This window comes from Ictidomys tridecemlineatus, chromosome 11 (assembly GCF_052094955.1).
Source record: "Ictidomys tridecemlineatus isolate mIctTri1 chromosome 11, mIctTri1.hap1, whole genome shotgun sequence".
Classification (NCBI taxonomy): domain Eukaryota; kingdom Metazoa; phylum Chordata; class Mammalia; order Rodentia; family Sciuridae; genus Ictidomys; species Ictidomys tridecemlineatus.
Genome location: NC_135487.1, coordinates 39,968,658 through 39,989,625, shown reverse-complemented (window position 1 = coordinate 39,989,625; position 20,968 = coordinate 39,968,658). Strand labels below are relative to the sequence as shown.

At 41.5% G+C, this 20,968-nt stretch overlaps 1 protein-coding gene across 2 annotated transcripts; it reads right to left on the bottom strand.

The window, feature by feature from the left end:
* Positions 1–888: 888 nt before the first annotated feature.
* Cpt2 (carnitine palmitoyltransferase 2) lies at positions 889–18,652 on the bottom strand. Of its 2 annotated transcripts, none has more exons than XM_013358943.3 (5): positions 18,357–18,651; positions 12,536–12,616; positions 10,405–10,511; positions 2,884–4,188; positions 889–1,526 (listed from the first exon to the last, which is right to left on the bottom strand). In XM_013358943.3, exons 1-5 carry the CDS (start codon positions 18,506–18,508, stop codon positions 1,195–1,197), a joined length of 1,977 nt encoding a protein of 658 aa, XP_013214397.3. In that variant the 5' UTR covers positions 18,509–18,651; the 3' UTR covers positions 889–1,194. The 2 variants fall into 2 exon arrangements, with proteins under 2 accessions (XP_013214397.3, XP_077882417.1); XM_078026291.1 differs by having other exon boundaries at positions 1,291–1,526; positions 2,873–4,188; positions 18,357–18,652.
* Between the last annotated feature and the right edge of the window lie 2,316 nt (positions 18,653–20,968).

Sequence of the window (20,968 nt, the reverse complement as noted above, 5' to 3'; positions counted from 1 at the left end):
AAATTTAAATTCATTGTTGTGGTTAACGTATATTGTGGTGTTCCTGGGAGCTAAGTGTGTCCAGAATGAAATTTCTACCTTATGTGTTTTGACCAAGGATAGAAGTTTTCATAAAGAAGGGACAGTAAAAACCTAGGCAAGGCAGGCTGAAGACATGGGACCCACTGGGCTTCTCTGTAGGACATGTGTTAAAGGGAAGCAAATGAGGAGGATAGAAAGGCTGTATCTGTAACTCACTGAGAAGCCATTAGGAATGCAGTAAGATTAACACAAATTACTTCCTTTTCAAAAAATTTGATAAAAATGCCTTCTGTTCAAGTTCCAGTAGCATTCTAACAAGTAATGGGAGAGGAAAAAAATCTATACTCATTTCACTTAAAGGAAATGTTCTCTACTGTAAAATGCAGACTTATGTTTGCTACCTGAGGACACAATTCTCACTCACACTTCAACTGATTAAAATAAACACATGCCCATTATAAATCCTCATTTGGTTCCCCAAAATAGTCAAATAGCAGTCCTTAAATCCGTGGTTAGATCCTTTATTGAAGCAGGCCTGCCAGAATCAAGCAGAGCAGTTCACTCCTTAGAAAAATAGAGTACTTTTGCCCAAGAGAAAGGGACAAGTTTATAGAGGATGAAACAGTGTTTCCCATAGCACCTGAGGAGCCAGGAATCAATGGGAACTTACTGCTTCCTGAACTTACTATTGGGAAGTTCTTTGTGGGAAGTAGGGATTAAAAAAAAAGAAGCTGGGGATATAGCTCAATTGGTAGAGTGCTTGCCTTGCATGCACAAGTCCCTGAATTCAATTCCCAGCATCGCAAAACAAAACCAAAAAAAAAAAAAAAACCCCAAAAAACACTACTAATAATAAGAGGAAGCATCTTTAAGCAACAATTACACAATTACATTTTATTTCTGTTTAAACAATAAATAGACCTGAGTTAGTTCTTTAAACCCAATATCTTGATCAGAGGGTCTTGAAACTGAGATTTCTCATTGTCTCTTGTGATCTAGTCCCATTCAGAAATAACACATTTAGCTTTAAAAAAATAATCTTTGAGCTCAAGCCTGCAGCACTGGCTGCTTGGGCCCGTGATTAGTTTTATTAGGCACAGAATAGCACTTATTGGCTACACGGCCCTCCATTTTCATGAGGAAGTAATGGAGGACTTTCCATCTACCTGGAAGCTAAGCTTTGATGGATTTGCCTTCTAAGATATCAAATATATCTTCTAAGGATTTCTCGACACAGTGAAGAAACTCCCGGGCATTGCGCCCTGGGTAGGAGGAGACATTGCAGCCTATCCAGTCGTCATGAACAGCATAACCAATGCCAAAGCCATCAGGGACAACAGGGGCAAAGCCACCAAGGTTCACTGCTGGGCTGCTCAGCGTGCTGGTGGACAGGATGTTGTGGTTTATCCGTTCATATGCAGGGTCCAGGTAGAGCTCGGGAAGGACAATTCCTTTGGCTGCCACCAGGTACCGCAAAGCAAACAAGTGTCTGTCAAAGCCCTGGCCTGTCAGAGACAAAATGGAAAAACAGGAGTCTCAGAATCTCAGAACTGGAAAGGATCTTAGGCAAACCTCCTAGCCATGATGGGAATCCCCCTTAAGAGCAGTCTGTAAAGTAGGAGAAGGGTCTCTCTACCTTTGTTTGTATATCTCCAGCTCACTAAACTTTGCAGAAGCTTATTCCAGAATATTTTTTAAAAAATTATTTTTTTTAAACCAGGAATTGAACCCAGAGGTGTTTAAACACTGAGCCACATCTCTAGGCATTTTAAATTTTTTTTTATTTGGGTGCAGAATCTCTAAGTTGCTTAGGGCCTCACTAAGTTGCTGAGGCTGGCCTTGAACTTACAATCCTCCTGCCTCAGCCTCCCAAGTCAATGGAATTATAGGTGTGTGCCACTGCACCTACCTTAAATTATTTTAAAAATATTTTCAGCTGTCAATAGTTGAGCTAAAAATGAGCCTAGAATGAAAGCATGGTTTTAAAAATTGTGAATCAATTTAGTCAGTCAAGATAGTATGTGAAGAAAGCCATAGACTCAAAAACTTAAGATATGGGGCAAGAGGTATACGCAGCTCAGTAGTAAAGTATGTGTTAGCATACACAAGGCCTTAGGTTCAATTCCCAGCAATCGCCCCTCCTCCATCACCCACATAAACCAAAAATAAGACAAAACTCAAAGTCTAATTCACATGTAAAAGACAAGATTAAGTCACTAGGAAAAAAAAAAAAAAGTTTTTTTGCCCAGGGTTCTAATTTCAGCCTTACTACATATTTTCTGTGTAACACTAAGCCAGTGGCCTCAGTTTCCTGCCTATAAAATGGAGAAGGAAAAAAAACTAGGTCTTGGAGGACCCTTTCAGTTCTAGGACTTTGAAGCTATGTGAAAAGATTGGATATCCTCCACATCCTTTCCAGGTTTTCAATTTTATCACAAAGAGATGAAAAGATGACACTTCAATTTGGAAAGTACTTCTGAGATGATCTATTTCCAGGGAGCCAACACACTACATCTGAGGTAAAGTGAGGGGGAGCTGTGGGCTTAGAAATTCTCAATTGTTGAAAGGAAGTCTGATAACTAACAAGCAATAGAAAAAGGAGAATCATGACTCACAGTTGAAAATTACTTTTAAATGAGAAGAAAGTTAGATGCATTTCCCCATCCCTACTTAGGACATGAGAACATTCTGATCCCTAGTGGCTGGGCTGGCTCTTCAGACTACTAGGATAGGGGGGAAAAAATCATCATTTTGGGAATAAGCAGGTGAATTAAATCTAGGGACAGGGTAGACATCAGATGTGGGGGGATGTTACTGAGTCTAACCCAGGCATAGAGGGCATGCTCCCCACCCCTGCCTCACCCATTGCTGCTTCTTTGGTCAGCTGGCCATGGTACTTGGAGCACTCGGCCATCAGCTGCTGAAGCTCGCCAGCACTATGCTTAGAGGGCTCCCTGACGAAGGCTTCAGAGCACCTCTTTGTGAAGATGGAGGCTGGGCGGATGGTCTCAGTGCGGCCATGTTTGAATGCTGCAGTGCTGCAGGACTCGTAGGTGGCCACTGTCTGCCCATACTGTCGCAGGAAGGCCATCTGGAAGGCCAGCTGTGCCACTGCGTCAGGGCTCAACTTCTGCTTCTTCAAGAATTCTTTGCCTCCTCTCTGAAACTGCATACAGTCAATGGTGAGGGTTTTTGTGGTAGCATCAAACTTTTCCTTTGCAGCAGTGATTCCAGCCTTTAAGGCATCATCCAATTTGAAGCTGAGTTTTTGCACAGTGAAGGAAGAGTCCGTATTGGCTGGCTGGCTCTGGGGAGTGATGGCAGGAGTGTTAGTGCTATCTTTAAACACTTCATTGAAAAACCTGAGTACTGCAACCCCGTCACCCCAAGCATGCTCAAAGTGGACAGCGGCAGTACCATCCTTGGCCACAATGAGGTTAAAGGATTTATCAAACCAGCGATTTGTACCATCACCGTGTAGCATGGTGTGGGACAAATGGACAAGGTCCTTAATGGGGAAGTCATCTAAGCAGAGGCAGAAGGCAGCGGAGTCCACTTTCCTCAGGGTCTCCTCATTGCCCCCATGTATCAGCTTCTGCCTGAGCTCTGCCCAGACATCTCGGTTCTCACTGGTCAGATATGTCAGAGGAAACTCAGGCACAGGGCTATTGTCTTCAAGAATGTACTTCAGATGTGCCTGGATTTCTGAGGGGCTCACGATGTTCCCATCTTGATCCAGGACATCAAAGACATAGAAATGTCCTTTTCTTAGGACCAGGAGGTGTCGGGCCTTGTCATCAGTAAAGAGTTCATCCCGCCTGGGTTTGGGTAAACGAGTTGAATTGAAAAGCCGAAAATACTGAGACATATCCAAGGGATATGCATTGACCAAGTAGGCCCCATACCAAGACAGAGAGGAAGGCACAAAGCGTATGAGTCTCTTAAAGGTATTTGTGTCACTTTTGGCAGGGTTCAAGTGGAATACTTCTGGCTCCAAAAGGCCAGCCCGGAGTGTCTTCAGAAATCGGATGGCAGAAACAGTCATGTTGGTCGCCCGGGTGAGCTGGTCATTATATTCAGATTTTGGATCAGGATTGAACGCCATAAATGGATTAAAGTTCAGAACAACTGAGTCTCGAGCAGTTAAATACATATCAAACCAGGGGCCTAAAAAGCAAAATAAAAGGGATTATACAATGTGTGGTCTTTTGCATCTGGGCTGTCATTTTTTTAATTTATATATGACAGCGGAATGCATTACAATTCTTATTACACATATAGAGCACAATATTTCATATCTCTGGTTGTATACAAAGTATAGTCACACCAATTCATGTCTTCATACATGTACTTTGGATAATAATGATCATCACATTCCACCATCATTAATAACCCCATGCCCCCTCCCTTCCTCTGGGCTATCATTTTTGATAATGCTTTTGAGGTCCATCCATGTTGGAGAGTATATTAGTTCTTCATTTCATTTTTACTGTTGTTTAATTTTGTTATTATTGTGGAACTATATTCCATTTTATGGGTATACTACATTTTGTTTAATAGCTATTTAGGTTGTTACCATTTCTTAGCTATTATGAAATATACTGCCTTGAACTTTCATATATGAGTTTTTGGTTGGACATGTTACTAATTCTCTTGAGCATATAGTTAGGAGTGGAACTGGCAGGTCATCTAAGTTTCTTTTAAGCCTTTTGAGGAATAGCCAGGGCATTTTCTAAAGTAGCTGCAGCCGGCCTACCAGTTGCACATGAGACTTCCAATTTCCCCCAAATCCTCATCAACACTTGTTACTATATGTCTTTTTGACTGGGGCCATTCTGGTGGGTATGAAGTAGCATATCATTATGGATCTGATATGTATTCCCCTAATGTTTATTAATTGCTTTTTCTTCTTTATTCTGTTTCTCTTTTTTTTTTGGGGGGGGGTTCCTAAAGGGAAAACATACAGTAAGATTCCATGCTAGAATAGAACAGCTAATTCCTACCCCATTTCCTTAGGTTTCTCTTGATTCATCTACTTTCAGGGACAATATTCATCTTTGATTATTTCCTTAATGGGACAGGGGCACAGAGGGCAGCCTTCACTGTCCTTCGGTGTACAGTAGATATTTATGAACTCTCTTTTAGGAAGTACTCAAAAAATCAATTAGAAATAACCATAAGTGCATGTGGATCACATGCTGGATGTTTTGCCTACAAAACTTCCAGAAGCAATATTTTATCAGAAAAATGTGTCTTCAAGGGAATTCCTGCTGAGGTTAGTACACATGGATAAAATCAACAAAAAAGGACTCTCTATGACTTTGGAGGAAATAATTTTCACAGGTAGTACTGGGAAAGGACCAATAGATCCAATTTAACCATGACTTCTTCATTGGCCCATTCATTCCATTCCATTCCTTGGGAGTCAGTGCCAGGTCCTGGTCCAGGGGATTTAGAGAAGAATAGAATATATTCTTTAATTCTGAAAAATTCTAGTGAAGTAGACAAACAAAATTAAAATGTGATGCAATACACTAAAATGATGAGAGAAAAGAAGTACTGGTGGATAAGACATATTTTATTAAAGAAAACATAAATTCATGCCTATGACTCCCACTCCAACCTTGAGTAAAAGAATTTAATATACAAAATAGGGTTGGGGATGTGGTTCAGTGGCTGAGTGCCCCTGAGTTCAATCCCTGGTACCTTCCCCCAACACACACACACACACACACACACACACACACACACACCAAAATAAGGCCAAGAGAATAAGAAAAGAGCAAATATTCAAAACTTGAAAGTATTTAGGTAATGGGTAATAACCAAAAACAGATTCAAGAAAGCCAATCTTATTTTTTCCCCCTTTTCCTTCACCAGAGAAATGAAGTACAGTAGATGGGGTAGAGAGAGAAGATAAGATGGGAGGGGAGGGGATGGGAGGGGGGATAGTAGAGGATAGGAAAGACAGCAGAATACAACAGACACTAGTATGGCAGTATGTAAAACCGTGGATGTGTAATCGATGTGATTCTGCAATCTGTATAGGGGGAAAAATGGGAGTTCATAACCCACTTGAATCAAATGTATGAAATATGATATGTCAAGAGCTATGTAATGTTTTGAAAAACTAATAAAAAAAAAGAAAGCCAATCTTAAACTGCATGACAGATAAAAAAATAATCTGTTTTACACAGCAGAACTTCCAGACAGCTCAGTAACGGGCTGTTTAGATCTCTGGTTGAACAACTGTTTAATTAGATCACTACTCTTAACCCCAGTGTTTCCTCCTTACTTCGATAGAAGGCTTTTTGTATTCTCTGGTTAAAGTGAAACTAGAAGACCTAAGTCACAGTTGAGCTCTCAAACTTGCTTCCCTTGCCCTATTTCTACCACACTAGCAACTTCCTAGCAGTTTACTGGAAAAACCTCCCCTGAGGAATCTAACTCAAAGACCCTACCATTAGGAGAACCTCAAAGAAACAGTTTAGCCAGATCACATCACAGTGACACCTGTAACCAACAAGCCTCACCCGCATCCACAGAGCTTCCAACAACTTTTTAGTATGTCACTCATATCTAAGGCAGCACGGAAGGATTAAGAAGCATCAGCAGAAAGAAAAGAGGCAAAACAAACAGGAGAAAAAGGCAACTTGAAGGAGACTGACTATGAAGGAAGAAGAAAAATGTTTTAAATATTCCAGAGATAAAATTGTTTAAAAAGAAAAGAACATCCTAAGAAAAAGAAAGAAGAGCCCTTGGAAATGAAAAACAGGAAAGGAGAAATTTAGAAACTCAAAGACTGAAAGATAGAATTTAGGGAGAAAAATCAAAGAAATAAAATGAGAATATGCTAGAGCTGGGATAAACATGAGTTTGAAGGGTCAAAGAACTCACTGAGTGACCCAGCAAAAGGGTATAAATAAACCCATTCCAAAACACATTATCTGAATTTCAGAACACCCGGGAAAAGAGAAATTTCTAAAAGCTTCCAGAGACAGAGGAGCAAAGGATCAAGACTCAAAATAACAAAATAACTTAGCAACACTGAAAGTAAAAGACAATGGAGCACTCGCTGGCTCTCTGATTTCTGGATACCATGAGGTAAGCAGCTTTCCTGACCACACCTTTCGGTCATGATGTTTCTGCCTCCACAAAAGCTTTTTAAAAGGAATGGAACCAGCTGATTGTGGATGGAAACCATAGCCAAAATAAACCTTTCTTCCTATAAAAAATAAATAAAATAAAAGATAATGGAGTATAGACTTCAAAATCTGTGGAAAAATTATTTTCAAGCTAGTCAAACAAATTATCACTGAAGTATGAGAACAGTTTTCAAAACTTTTGCTCTCTGTGTTCTGCTTCCAGAGAGCAAAGGGAATCTTGTGTTCTAAGAAAACAAGGGAGACATTAAGAAAGGAAAATGTGAAATCCAAGAAACAGAGTCCCAGCATGAAAAAGAATAAGAGAAACCTCGGCTGAAAAAAAAAATCCCAAAAAAGATCCTAGGCCAAGAGTTCACAGATGCCAGGTGGTGGTACACACCTGAAATTCTAGTGACTCAGGAGGTTCAGGCAGGAGGATTACAAGTTCAGAGCCAACCTCAGCAACTTAGCAAGGCCTTAAGCAACTTTTGTGAGATCCTGTCTAAAAATAAAAAATAAAAAGGACTGGGGATGTGGCTCAATGGTAAAGCATCCTGGATTCAATCCCCAGTACCAAAAAAAAGGTGTGGGGGGCGTGGCGTGAGGAATGGTTTCACAGACCCAGTCCAAGGTGAGTCAGAAGTTCTAGAAGAGACTTTGTCAAGAAAAAAAAAATTAGGAGATGGGGTTGTGGCTCAGTGGTAGAGCACTTGCCTAGCATGCTTGAGGTGCTGGGTTTGATCCTTAGCATCACATAAATGTAAAATAAAGATATTGTGTCCACTTAAAATTAAAAAAAAAATATATATATATATATACATAGATAGATAGATAGATATACACACACATACATATATGAATATATATTTTAAAAAGAACAAAATTAATAGACTATGTAATGTTCTCTCATGTACTCAGAGGAGATTCAGACAGTTTAGGAGAAGTGTGGGCATAAATTATTAATCAAAAGAAAAGATGAGCCAGAAGGGGTGGCACACACCTGTAATCCCAGCAGCTTGGGAGGCTAAGACAGAGGATCACAAGTTTCAAAGCCAGCGTCAGCAAAGTTGAGGTGCTAAGCAACTCAGTGAGACCCTGTCTCTAAATAATATACAAAATAGGGCTGGGGATGTGGCTTAGTGGGCAAGTGCCCCTGAGTTCAATCCCTGGTACCAAAAAAAAAAAAAAAGAAAAGAAAAAAGAAAAGATCTCATCTATTCTTTTTTTTTTTTTTTCTTTTTCTTTTTTGGTACCAGGGATTGAACTCAGGGGTGCCCAATCACTGAGCCACATCCCTAGCCCTGTTTTGTATTTTATTTAGAGACAGGGTCTCACTGAGTTGCCTAGTGCCTCACCATTGCTGAGGCTGTCTTTCAACTTGGCATCATCCTGTCTCAGCCTCCAGAACCACTGGGATTACAGGTATGTGCCACAGCGCCCAGCAGGATCATTATTAACTTTAGAGAAGCCAGGTATGGTGATGCATAGCTGTAATCCCAGCGACTCAGGAGGTTGAGGAAGCAGGATCACAAGCTCAAAGTTAGCCTTAGCAACTCAGTGAGACCCTAAGCAACTCAGAGAGAAACTATCTCAAAATAAAAAATAACAAGGGCCGAGTATGTGACTCAGTGTTTAAGCACTCCTGAGTTTAATCTTCAGTGCCAAAAAATATTTTAAAAACTTCAGAGAAAAAAATAAGATTCTATAGGAAAGGAAAAACAATCCAATATACTACATGACTCAGCTAATAATAGCATTTGTATGATCATAACAGTACAAACAAGAAATATTGAATTAACCAAAATTATAAATAATTATACTGGGAAAATGTGGGTCTGAGAAATATCTACACTTATATATGTGGGAGAGGATGTAAAAGTTTGCTAAATTCTAATCTTTGTAGTTAGATGTTAACAGATAATGCCTAAAATTAAAAGAAAGAAAGAAATTAAAATTAAGATGCAGTAATATAAGTATATCATTTAGGGATGTGTGGGTACATATCAAGGGAATTAAACAGAAAATGAAAGAAGGTGTGAAGTGTGAAAATAAGGGAAGGTCAGGCAATTGCTATTTCTCCTAATAAGCCTTATGGAAATATTTGATTCTTTAATCTATGTGTATGTATAACCTGATACAAAGGAAAAGTTAAAGAAGTACTGAAGGAACAGAGGTGGAAGTAACCAATTTTGAATGAGAGGGGAAAGGACTGAGAAGATTTATAGAAAAACTACCCTATCCAGGGCTGGGGTTGTGGCTCAGCAGTAGAGCACTCACCTAGTGCATGGGGGGCCCTGGGTTCGATCCTCAGCACCACATAAAAAGAAATAAAGGTATTATGTCCAAATACAACTAAAAAATAAATATTAAAAAGAAAAACAAAACAAAAAAGCTACCCTACCCAGATCTCAAAGGAGGAATTTTCCAGGAAAAAAAAGAAAATGGAGCTAGGCACAGTGATGTGTAATTCCAGAGACCTGGGAAGCTAAGGCAGAACAGAAGGTCTGCAATGCAGATTCAAGGACAGCCTAGGCAATTTAATGCAACTCTCTCTAAAATAAATTTCTTAAAAAATGGCTGTGTGGGCTGGGGTTGTGGCTCAGTGGTAGCGTGCTTACCTAGCACGCATGAGGCACTGGGTTCGATTCTTAGCACCACATACAAATAAATAAAATAAAGGTCCACCAACAATTAAAAAATATTTTAAAAATAAAACAAAATAAAAATAAAAATGGATGTAGCTCAGAGGCAGAATGCTCCTGGGTTCAGTGCCCAGTACCAAAAAGAAAAGAAAAAAGAAGCAGAACAGAAGGGAAAGAATATGGATAAAAGGCATTGAAGGTGAAAGACTCACAGGTTCAGGGGAAAACAGAGTTCATACTTGTTGAAGCATGGAGTGTATCAGGAAGAGTCATGAAAGGGCAGTTAGGTCAGCCTGTGGAGGACCTAGAACCACAGGAAGAAGCCACAGGACCTAATCCTGCATCCTTTTCAGACAGTCCTTGATTGGACTCCACTAACGGAGAAGGCAAGCCACTGCTAGAGAGGAGGCCCCCCAGTCAGCACCTAGGGGAGGCGCTCCCGCAGCCTTAACATCTGCTTCAGGAAGTAGGGGGGCCATAACTTCAATGCTGGTCTCACTGAAAATATTTCTGAGACCAAAATGGCAGAGAGGATTCCTTATTTTTCATTATAGATGGCTCTGGGAAAAGTCCTGCCCACAGGCCAGCCCACCTACCAGAAATGTAGCTTGTGTGTTTATTCTGTTTGTCCCGAGCCACCAGCTGCTTGTGTAGTTCTTTTCCAATTCCGTTCTCAAAACTCTTACAAAATTGTTCTGTCTTCCTGAAATGATCAAAAAAGACAGAATTAAACCTAATACCTTTAGGTTCATGGTCAAGAAGAACTCAGAGGGGTCTGTGGATCCCCCAACAGCATATCCCTACAAACTGGGAAGGAGGTAAGAAGGTACCTCTGAAATCAACAGAAAAGGAATCAATCTAAAACAGAAAAATCTAGGATATCAGGAAGCTTAAGCAACATTTCATAGGACACTCTAATCTCTAGGAAGCAGTTTGGCATGAAGAAAAGGATATAAGCTTTTGAGTAAAAAATAACTGAGTTTAATTTTTGGTTCTGTCACTTTTAAACTGTGTGACTTGACAAATTATACATTCTCTCTTGAGTCTCAGTTTCTTGATGTAAAAGAGACCACCCTACAAGGTTAAAAATATATAGTCTAAAACATAATACTCACTTTGTAACTGATAGCTGTTAATTCATTACTATATTAAAAGAAACTTCTAGTGACTATCAAGAATTTTTTTTTAAATTCAAAGTTTGGTTATTTTAATGCAATTTCACTGTTTGAGATAATATGGGTAAATTAAGTGGTTCATCCATCTGAAGAGAACACTAACAGCTCCTGAACAAGGAATATTTAAAATCAGGAACCTAGATTATAAATAGTTTCTGTTTCTCTGTCACTGCCCAATGAAGGATTCTGATTCAAATAGCAATGCCAGTTATGGAAACAAAAAATTCTCATTATGGAAAAAGTACCAAAGTACCAAACCACACAAGGCTAACAGAGCTTAATGCAATCCACTTTTTGGCAATATCTGATATCATTTTTGAATTCTTTGCTGTATTAGTTTCCTAAGACTGCCATAACTATCACAAACTGGGTGGGGCTTAAAGGAACAGAAATTTATTCTCTCACAGTTCTGGAGGCTATAGTTCAAAATCCAGGCATCAACAGGACTGCATCTCTCTGAAGGCTCTAGGAAAATATATTCCATTCTTAGCTTCTGATGATACCAGCAATCTTGACTCTCCTTGGGTTGTTGATACAACACTCTAATCTCTGTCCTCACCCTCACATGGCTGTTTGTGTCTCTTTTACTCTTTTATAAGAACATGAGTTCTATTGGATTAAGGACCTACCCTGCTAGGCACAATAGCACATGCCTGTAATCCCAGTGATTTGGGAGGCTGAGATAGGAGGATAGCAAGTTTAAGGCCAGCCTTAGCGATTCATCAAGGACTTAAGCAACTTCATATCTCAAAATAAAAAATAAGGTCTGGGGATATAGCTCAGTGGATAAGGCCCTCTAGGTTCAATCCCCATACCAAAAAAAAAAAAAAACAAAAACAAAAAAAACCCTATTCTACTCCTCTACTCCAGTAAGATGTAGGACCGCATCTTAACTAATTACATCTATAACAACCCTATTTCCAAATAAGATCACATTCTGAGATTCTGAAAAGGGCATGGATTTGGAAGTCATACTATCCAGCACTATAAATATGCTCAACAAGCAAACTTCTGGTGAGCCATATGGTTCTCAATGGACCTCTCTACCAAGAATACATGCCCTCTGCAAATGACCAGTACCAGCTGCCAAGATAAAGTACAAGTATGGTTCTCTGGCTGGGCACAGTGGCCTAGAATCCCAGCGGGAGGCTGAGGCAGAAGGATCACAAGTTCAAAGCCAGCCTCAGCAACAGGGAGGCATTAAATAACTCAGTGAGACCCTGTCTCTAAATAAAATACAAATTAGGGCAGGGGATGCGGCTCAGTGGTTGAGTGCTCCCGAATTCAATCCCCAGTAACCCCTCCCCTGAAAAAGTATGGCATTCTGGCTCATAAACCATCTGTTGAGTCAGGTTAGAAGGACTCTCACCTCAGGGACTGCTCAGTCCTTTGGGAATGAAAATCTTTTCCTGAACTTGCACATGTATAAACTAGGTTCCAGGTTCTGGAGATCCAATCAAGTCACAGACATTCCCTGAAGCTTGGTCCACCATTACTTGCCAGCCTCTCTGGAACCACCCAACCATGGTCATTCGGAGTAGTCAGCGTTTACCTGAACTGGCTATCATCCAAGAGAGGTTTCTGTGCACTGAGGTATCTCCTAATGGTGTCTTCAAGTTTGGGAATAGGCAGCCTGGAGAGAAAGCAAAGTCAGCATAAGCAGACAATATGTTAAAGAGATTAATTAGCTTCACAAGGCAAATGAGAAAATTGATCATTAATGTATCAATGGTAACTCCACATTTTAGTAAAAAAATTTTTTTTTTCATACTAGGGATTGAACTCACTGGTGTTTTATATGAGCCACACCCCCCAATTCCTTTATTTTTTGAGTCAGGATTTTGCTAAGTTGCCCAGACTGACCTCAAACTTGCAATCCTCCTGTCCAGATTCCCAAGTAGCTGAGACTATAGGTGTGCACCACCGTACCCAGCTTTATTTTTTGAGACAGGACCTTGTTAAATTGCCCAAGCAGGCTTCTAACTTGAGATCCTCCTGTCTCAGCCTCCCCATAAAGCTGTTAATTTATCTATCTGTCTGTCTACCTATCTATTTTGATAGCGATTGACCCCAGGAACACTTAACCATTGAGCCATATCCCAGCCCTTTTAAAAAAAATTTTTTTTATTTTGAGACAGGGTTTTGCTAAGTTGCTAGGGCCTCACTAAGTTGCTGAGGCTGGCCTCGAACTTGAGATCCTCCTCCCAAGTCTCCTCCTCCCAGCCTCCCAAGTCTCTGGGATTACAGGCAAGTGCCACTGCACCCTGCTGTTATAATTTTTTTAAAAAGTTACTTTTCATCTCTGGTAATTTTTTTCTCAGTAAGAGGAAGAAACTGAAAGAAACGGTCTCTAAAGGCCCTCTCCTCTGTGACTACAACTTTAGGAGTCATATTGACTCCTACCCTTGCAAGGAAGTTCAGAGAGCTGACTCTGGCTGCATCCCTCACAGCTGTGTGACTGTGGGCATACAACTGTCTTGTACCCACGTGTCCTCATCTATAAAATGGGGGTAATATGCATTTGTACCTGTTTAGGGTCCTATACTGGTTAAATGCCGCAATGCTTATCAATGATTTAGAAGAAGGCCTAGCACATAGTAAACACTCAACATACTAGTCAGTCCTCAAGTCCTGTAGCTCCAAACTCTGCCCCTAGTCTTTTCACTTCTCTAGGAAAACAGCTCATCATCACCTCTCCTCAGTACCTAGCATAGAATTTTCTCATTTCTGCTTTTGGGCCACCTGACATCCATTCTCCCAGGTTTCTAGTAATAGTGCCCTATTTTTGTGGAAGAACTAACCTTTCCTACTCAGTACCAGTGGTGCTTGTGGAACCGACTACCCCAAACTCCCAGGGGTGGGCTTACAGATTACTAGTATAGGACAGATGAGACCAGTAAGAACCAATCAGACTTAATTATAGGATTTTTTTTCCTTTGGAACTCCAGGAAGGGCAATCTCTATTAGCTTGCATCACTAAAAGATCAGGGTGTAAGCTACATCTTATGTGCTGGCTACCACTCTGTCACCAGGGGAAGAAAACCTGTTTGAGAACAGAGTTCTATAAATGAAGAGTTCATCAGGAAGCCGAAACAGGGTCTAAATGACATCATTTGATCCTCTTGATCCACTGGCTATTTTTCAGGTCTGTGAATTCATTTGCTAAAGCCAGTTTGACTTGAAATTTCTATAACTTGCTACCACAAAGGTATGTACCATAACAATTTCTTTTTCAGTAAGTGTTCAGAAGCCATTCTTCCAGTTAACATTCATTCTCTTGAAAAACTGAGATGTGAGAGCAAGTCCAGTCTCTATGCACAACTCTGCTTCCTTCACATTCTTCAAAGAACACCACAAGTGATTGAACATGTGCACCACAGTTCCTGGAGTTCCCTGTGATATAATTCAACAGGCCTTGAAAGAGGTAGAGCGCAGGTATTAAGGGAGGTACATGGCAGTTCCATCTTAACTACCTGGGTTTTCCTTCCCCACCCACTCCCATTGAAAAGTCATTTGCTGTAATAAAGATGGAAGTAAGTGCTACACTGATTTATCTCCTGTTTAAGTTCCTCTCGGTCACTTACTCATTCCCCAGTACTCCTCTGAGAAGTAGGCACTTTGGGATTTCTCCTGCAAGAACACAGCTAAAAAGCCTTCTCTGTATCTACAGGTTCTAGTTACACTTGGGATAGTGTTCACAGAGTTGCTAGGGAATAAAATTTATTCTAGAAGACAAGAAGATAGGTCTGAAAGACATGCCTGAGGGGCCTGAAACATTACTGTTTCCCCTGTTATTCTCCACACCCTGGAATCTCAGACTCTTCTGCCTCCTGCAGGAATTCTAGAGAACCTGCCTATTATGTCTCCACACCAGTCATCACCAAAAGTTATTAGAGATTAAAAGAAAAACAACAGATGATTGACATTTATTGTGCATCAATTATAGACCTAACATAGTGCCTAATAATGGGCTCTTCTCCCCCCACACACCCCACACCAACTCCAATAACTTAAGGCCTACATAGTGATTCTTTTCTTGGGCTGGGCCTATCATAAACCTTTCAAAATTTCTGGTCACATCACAGATTGCAGTTATCTGTTCCTTGGCATGTGCCTCTCTGTCCTTTATTCATTACTGCTCACTTGGTGAATTTCAGATTCCAGCTCAAGTGCCACTTTCTCTGTGAAACTTCCCTCACTCACCCAGGCTATAAGTCACTTGAACCTCTACGCTCACTCAACACAATGGCTTTCTTTTAGTGATTATTTACACAGTACTTGTGAATGACACCATGTACTTACTATGTGCCAGATTCAGCTTTTTTTTTTTTAAGAGCTCCAGCTCTTTAAAAATTTTTTTTCTTTTTTTAATTTTGAGACAGGGCTCATTAAGTTGCTGAGGCTGGTCTCAAGTTTTCCATCCTCCTGTCTCAGCCTTCCAAATTGCTGAGATTACAGGCATGTGCCACAAGATCCAGCCAAGTGCTTTCTATCACAGGGTTTGGTTCTAACTACTCAGAGAGGAAGGTAATATTAACACTCCCATTTTTAGGTAACACAGCTTGCTCCTGGCCATGCAACCAATAAAAAGTAGAGCTGGGGTTAAAAGTCAGGTGTGAGTGGCACACACCTGTAATCCCAGAAACTCGGGAGGCTGAGATAGGAATATTGAAAGTTCAAAGTCAGCCTCAGCAATTTAGTGAGACCCTGTCTCAAAATAAAAAGTGGGGCAGGCTAGGGATGTGACTTGTTCAATCTCTGGGACCATAAAGTGATAGATAGATAAATAAGTAAGTAAATAAATAAATAAATCAGGTCTGACTCCTATCTCATTATTTTAAGGACAGCAAGATGTCATTTCCCTCTTATCCACATTATAACATTGTTTACCTGTCACTGTTTTATCTCTTCCACTGAACCACAAGTGCCTCCCCATCCCTGATGGGCCTCTAATCCACATCAATGAATATTTATCAAATATTTATTGATGTGGATTAGAGGCCAGTCAGATCCATCCTTGGTTTCCTCAGGACTTTCAGTTTCATAGTCCCAAGTTATATAAATATACCTCTTAAAAAATATACACCCTGGGCTGGGGATATAGCTCAGTTGGTAGAGTACCTGCCTCCCATACACAAGGCCCCGGGTTCAATGCCCAACACCACACACACACACTCTCTCTATATCCCTGAACTATACAGCTAAAAGTGGTTAAAATAGTAAATTTTATGTTAAGCATATTTTACCACACTCATAAAAACAAACAAACAAACAACAGGCAAATCATAGTGGGAGGGATCCTAGTAGAAAGAGCATCCAAGTCTACCAAGTTAAAAGGCAAAGGTAATAAGAAAACTGACAGATAAGGTGGAGGGAGTGACTAATTATGATACTTCCCTATCTCTTGTATCTTATCTCAGTATTATGCTACAACAGAGAACTCACTCACAGGGGACTGTCACTAAGTTAACTGAATTGCCCCAAATTATAGCTACAGTTGCAGATATAGAATCTGATAGAATCTGAAACTAAGTTCTACTAGACTTCAAAGTAAGGGCTCTTTACCAAGTCTGACATCAAGATAAATGTCAAAGATAATACATTTTACTAACCCAGAATTTAGAAGGAATTTTATCCCCCAGCTAACTCCATTTTATGGTTGCTTAATGGGCGGTGAGCATTATGGTTTGTTCTTGCAGATTTCTACAGATTTTTGTGCTGTGGATGGCTCTGGAGTAAATGATCTTAAATATTCTTTCTAGCTTTCCAAGTCTGAAATACAGAAACTCCTTTTGATCTTAAACCTGGGTGGGGCCTGGGCCTGCCTGAAAGTCAATGATCATGACTCTGGATTTGGCAATTGAAGACAGGTTTGTCAGTCCTGACCTTTCCCCCACATACAAGCACAGCTCAGACACACAAGCTGACAAGGAGGAGGCAGGTCCCAGGCTTATCCCTCAGGCACACAGACCTTGTTTTCTTTCTCTCTCCTACTAGTTCAGATAATCTCATTTTAGTCTGTCTTAGAGGTTTGCACACCATTATTTCAGAAGAATTGCCTTTGGATGATCTTCCTGAGAGGGGAGGGTGGGCACTGATGTTGGGTTAAACATAACTCTTGGATATAAAGAAAAACAGCAACTTTGTGGCTGAGGGCACTGCCTGTGATATAATGCTGTTCTTTTCCTAGAGAAGGAGTACTGGCCCCTAGCTTGGAGGATTCCTGATGACAGTTTAGTGAGAAAGAGAGAAGGATTTCTGAAACAAATTGAAAACTTGGCTCCAGGAACTAAATGGTGAGTGAGTAGAGATGACAATTTAGGTTCAGTTTCAAGAGAGTGAAGGAAATTTCTAATTTCTTTCTGGACAAGGAGAGCTGGCAATTCAGATGAAGGCTGGGAGTTCAAAGACTGGAAAAACTGGATGCTGGGAAGTGCTGGGTAAGGGTGGGGGAGAGAAAGACTTCTGCTATTCTTATAGGGTGCTTCATGTTTCAGAAGGTGGGGATGGTAGCCTATGATGAAGAGCATTGAAAATTTGGGAGAGTCCTGGATCTAATTTGAAAGAGATGAAGTCCTCAAGGGGCATGAGGGCAGTTTCAAGAATTCTATGAGGGTGGGCTGAAGTTGCAGGGAGCAATGTCTGTGAGGGAGGATATTTTAGAGAGAGGAACTTGAAGGGAGGGATGCTGAGGAGGGTCTGGTGGCACGTGAAACGTTTCCAGGTTAAGACTGGACTTAGAAGTTAGGATGTGCATGGTGGGAGTATGGTTGAAGGTAAGAGTGAACATGCGACAGTGCTTGTGGAGACTAGTGGGGTGCTAAAAGAGCAGGGTACTGGAAGAATGAGGAGTGGCACTGAAAGTTCTGAGTAATGGGTGAAGAAGGGGGAGCACTGGGAGAACTTGAGGTACCACAGTACTATTAATATCAGAAACTGGCAACCTAAATATTCCAGGCAGGAATGCTCGGCATTCATTAGATACCCCTAGTTTGGAAGGATTCTGATGGTTTTGGAGATATTCAGGCAGGACATATTTCAAGGGAAAATATGAGGGCCTCAATCCTGAGGCACTCCATCCATCCATCCATCCAGTTGGAAGTTAGGGTAATGTAGAGGGAATTTGAGAAGGGCTCAAGATGGAGAATCGGAGAATTGTGCATGGAAGGATTTTGGAGAATTTGAAGGTTCTGGGGTTCCTGGGCTGGAGAAACTGGAAGCTGGGAAGTCACAGGAGTTAGAGAATGAGGAATATGGCTGCCTCCAAGGTCGGGGTTTGGGGGTGTAAGCCAGTTCAGTTTCAGAAGTCCTGAGTGAATGGAGTCGCGATGGGGTCAATCCTGGGCTGGCGGGGTCGGGGAGGTCGGGCTCACCTGGGCAGACTGTCCTGGTAGTGCATGGTGGGCACGATGCTGTGCTGCAGGTACTGGCCAGGCCTACTGTCAGCACTGAGGGACCGACAGGGGGCTCCAGGGCCAATGGCAGGGCCCCGGGGCCAGGCGCGCAGCAGCAGGCGGGGCACCATCGTCCCGGGCGGCGAGAAGGCAGAGGTGAAAGAAATCTAGTCCAAGAAAAAGGCCGCTGCCCTCAAGGCCGGAGACGCAGCGTCAGGGACTCCGCGTCCAATTCGTCCTCGCCCGGGGCCTACTTCCCGTCTACGGCCCAGCCCACAGAAGGCCCCGCCCACAGAGCGCCCCGCCCACAGAGCCCAGCCCACAGAAGGCCCCGCCCACAGAAGGCCCCGCCCACGGCCGATTCCCGCCGGCCCGGCTGATGCCTGGAGACAGCTGGTCTTCCTATCCGGGAGGCGGAGGCGTTGGACCTAGCCGAAGTCCTCCCCTTCTCCTTTTATGGAGCAAGCTAGAAATAAGAGCTGGAGAAAAAGAACCGCCGAAATTCATTTTTGCAATTCGATAAGCCTACATTGACCAACGCTGGTCCCTGGACGACTGTGGACATTTGATCAGGATCTCCATTTAACTATGTCTTCAGGCTCTGCTCCCATTTTACGGAAGAAGGAAGGTATCAAAAGACATAGAATTATGCTGTCTGGCCTGAGGCACAACAGAATTCCATTCTGGGAACACGACCTTCCTTTAGCTCCAACTCTCAATCAGGACCCTGTGGGTTTGAGGCAGCCAAGTACATTCTGTTCCTTTCATAAGGGCCAGGCAGAGTCGGGCTGGAGTGCATCCAAAAGAGCACTGGATTGGGAGTCAAGAGACCTGAAGTTTGGTCTGAGCTCTGTCCTTATCTATTTAGGTGACCACCAGTTGAACCGGAAGATCATAAACCAGTTCTGACACTCATTCAATAGTGATTACAGCCAACTTTTTCTTCTATCTTATGTAAAAATGTGGATGTGTAACCGATGTGATTCTGCAACTTGTATTTGGGGTAAAAAATGGGAGTTCATAACCCGCTTGAATCAAATGTATGGAAGATGATATGTCATGAGCTTTGTAATGTTTTGAACAACCAATAAAAAAATAGTGATTACAAATGCTGAAGAACTAAGCAAGAAACTAGAATATACTGATTATCTAATCCTTCTCCCTTGAGGAGAGAACAGATCCAACTGGCTCAAGTCCAAAACACCAGTGCCATTTGCGTGTTGAGTATAGTGTCAGAAAGAGCATGTAAAATCCTTTCTGAAAAAAAGATCAATTACCCCCTCCCGAAACCCTAACAGTTTTCAGAGCCTTGAAACTTAAGGCAGATATCTGGATCTGGGTAGAGCTTGGGGGATCAGAGGAAGAAATTTTGGACTAGTAGAAGAGCACTAGTCAGTTCTAAAGACAGTGGACCAATCAAATGGTTAAAAGGGGCTCAAAAGTCTTCTGTGGTATGTGGCCAATAGGAACAAATCTATCCACCAGGCTAGTGTCCACAGCCTTCTGAATTCTGGCTCCCACCTATTTCTCCATCTCCCATCATGTCACCTGAAGCACTCCGTGCTGTAGTGACACTGAACTACTCATCATCCCATCCCCATCTCTTGTTCTTACTCCATTCCATTTCTTTAAAAGAGCTATCTCACTGCCTAGAATATTCTTTTCATGCATCTCTACCTAGTAAACTCTTTTTTTTTTTTTTTTTTGAGTCAGGGTCTCTCACTAAGTTACTGAGGCTGAGGCTGGCCTTGAACTTGCAACCCTCCTGTCTCAGCCTCCAGAGCTGCTGGGATTACAGGTATGCATCACCAAGCCTGACTCTGCCTAGTAAACACTTCCTCCTCCCGAAAACCCCATTTCAAAATGAACCACCTCTATGAAGTCTTCCTCAGTTCTCAGCATTCTTCCCCAAGAGAACAAATTCCTCTGATTCCATAGCACTCTTCACACTCCTTTACTGTTTTGTATGTACAGCTGTATTGTGAGTTAATGATGAGCTATTTAATTGTTTATACACTTCTCACCATGAATTTTGAGGTCCTCTAAGGCAGGGACTTTGTTTTCATTTATGTGCCCAAGTATTTGACCTGGGTCCTGGTGTAGTTAAGTGCTTCCCTAGAGATGGCCCTGGGGACTGTACCACATTAAGGATAACATGAGCTAGGAGTTTAGAGAGACCATATCTTGCTGTGCAAGGGTCAAGAAAGTTAATCTGCTTAGAGAAACGTCCTGAAGAATAAATTGTTTGTATTATAGTAATCCCCAGGGTTTAGCTCTGTTTTAATCAACTATGAAAAAGCAGAACACAGTGGCCAGGTTAAATTAATATTCATATTTTTAAAAAAAGTTCTTAAAAACAATGAACTTTAACTGGATAGCAGGAGAGTTCACATTCAACAAAAAAAGATCCAGTTGGTTAAGTATGTACAAAGATAAGAAATGGCAACCCTTTGCTGGGTACAGTGGCTCACATAATCCCAGCGGCTCAGGAGACTAAGGCAGGAGAAACTCGAGTTCAAAGCTGGCCTCAGCAAAAGTGAGGCACTAAGCAATTCAGTGAAAATAAAATACAAAATAGGGCTGGGGATGTG

What these genes read in the sequence shown, in the direction of transcription:
- Cpt2 (XM_013358943.3), bottom strand. Translation starts at nt 18,508, where the DNA reads ATGGTGCCCCGCCTGCTGCTGCGCGCCTGGCCCCGGGGCCCTGCCATT. An exon ending in ACACACAAGCTACATTTCTG is followed by an intron (nt 4,189 to 10,404) that starts GTAGGTGGGCTG and finishes TTTGCTTTTTAG; the next exon opens with GCCCCTGGTTTGATATGTAT. An exon ending in GACCAAAGAAGCAGCAATGG is followed by an intron (nt 1,527 to 2,883) that starts GTGAGGCAGGGG and finishes TGTCTCTGACAG; the next exon opens with GCCAGGGCTTTGACAGACAC.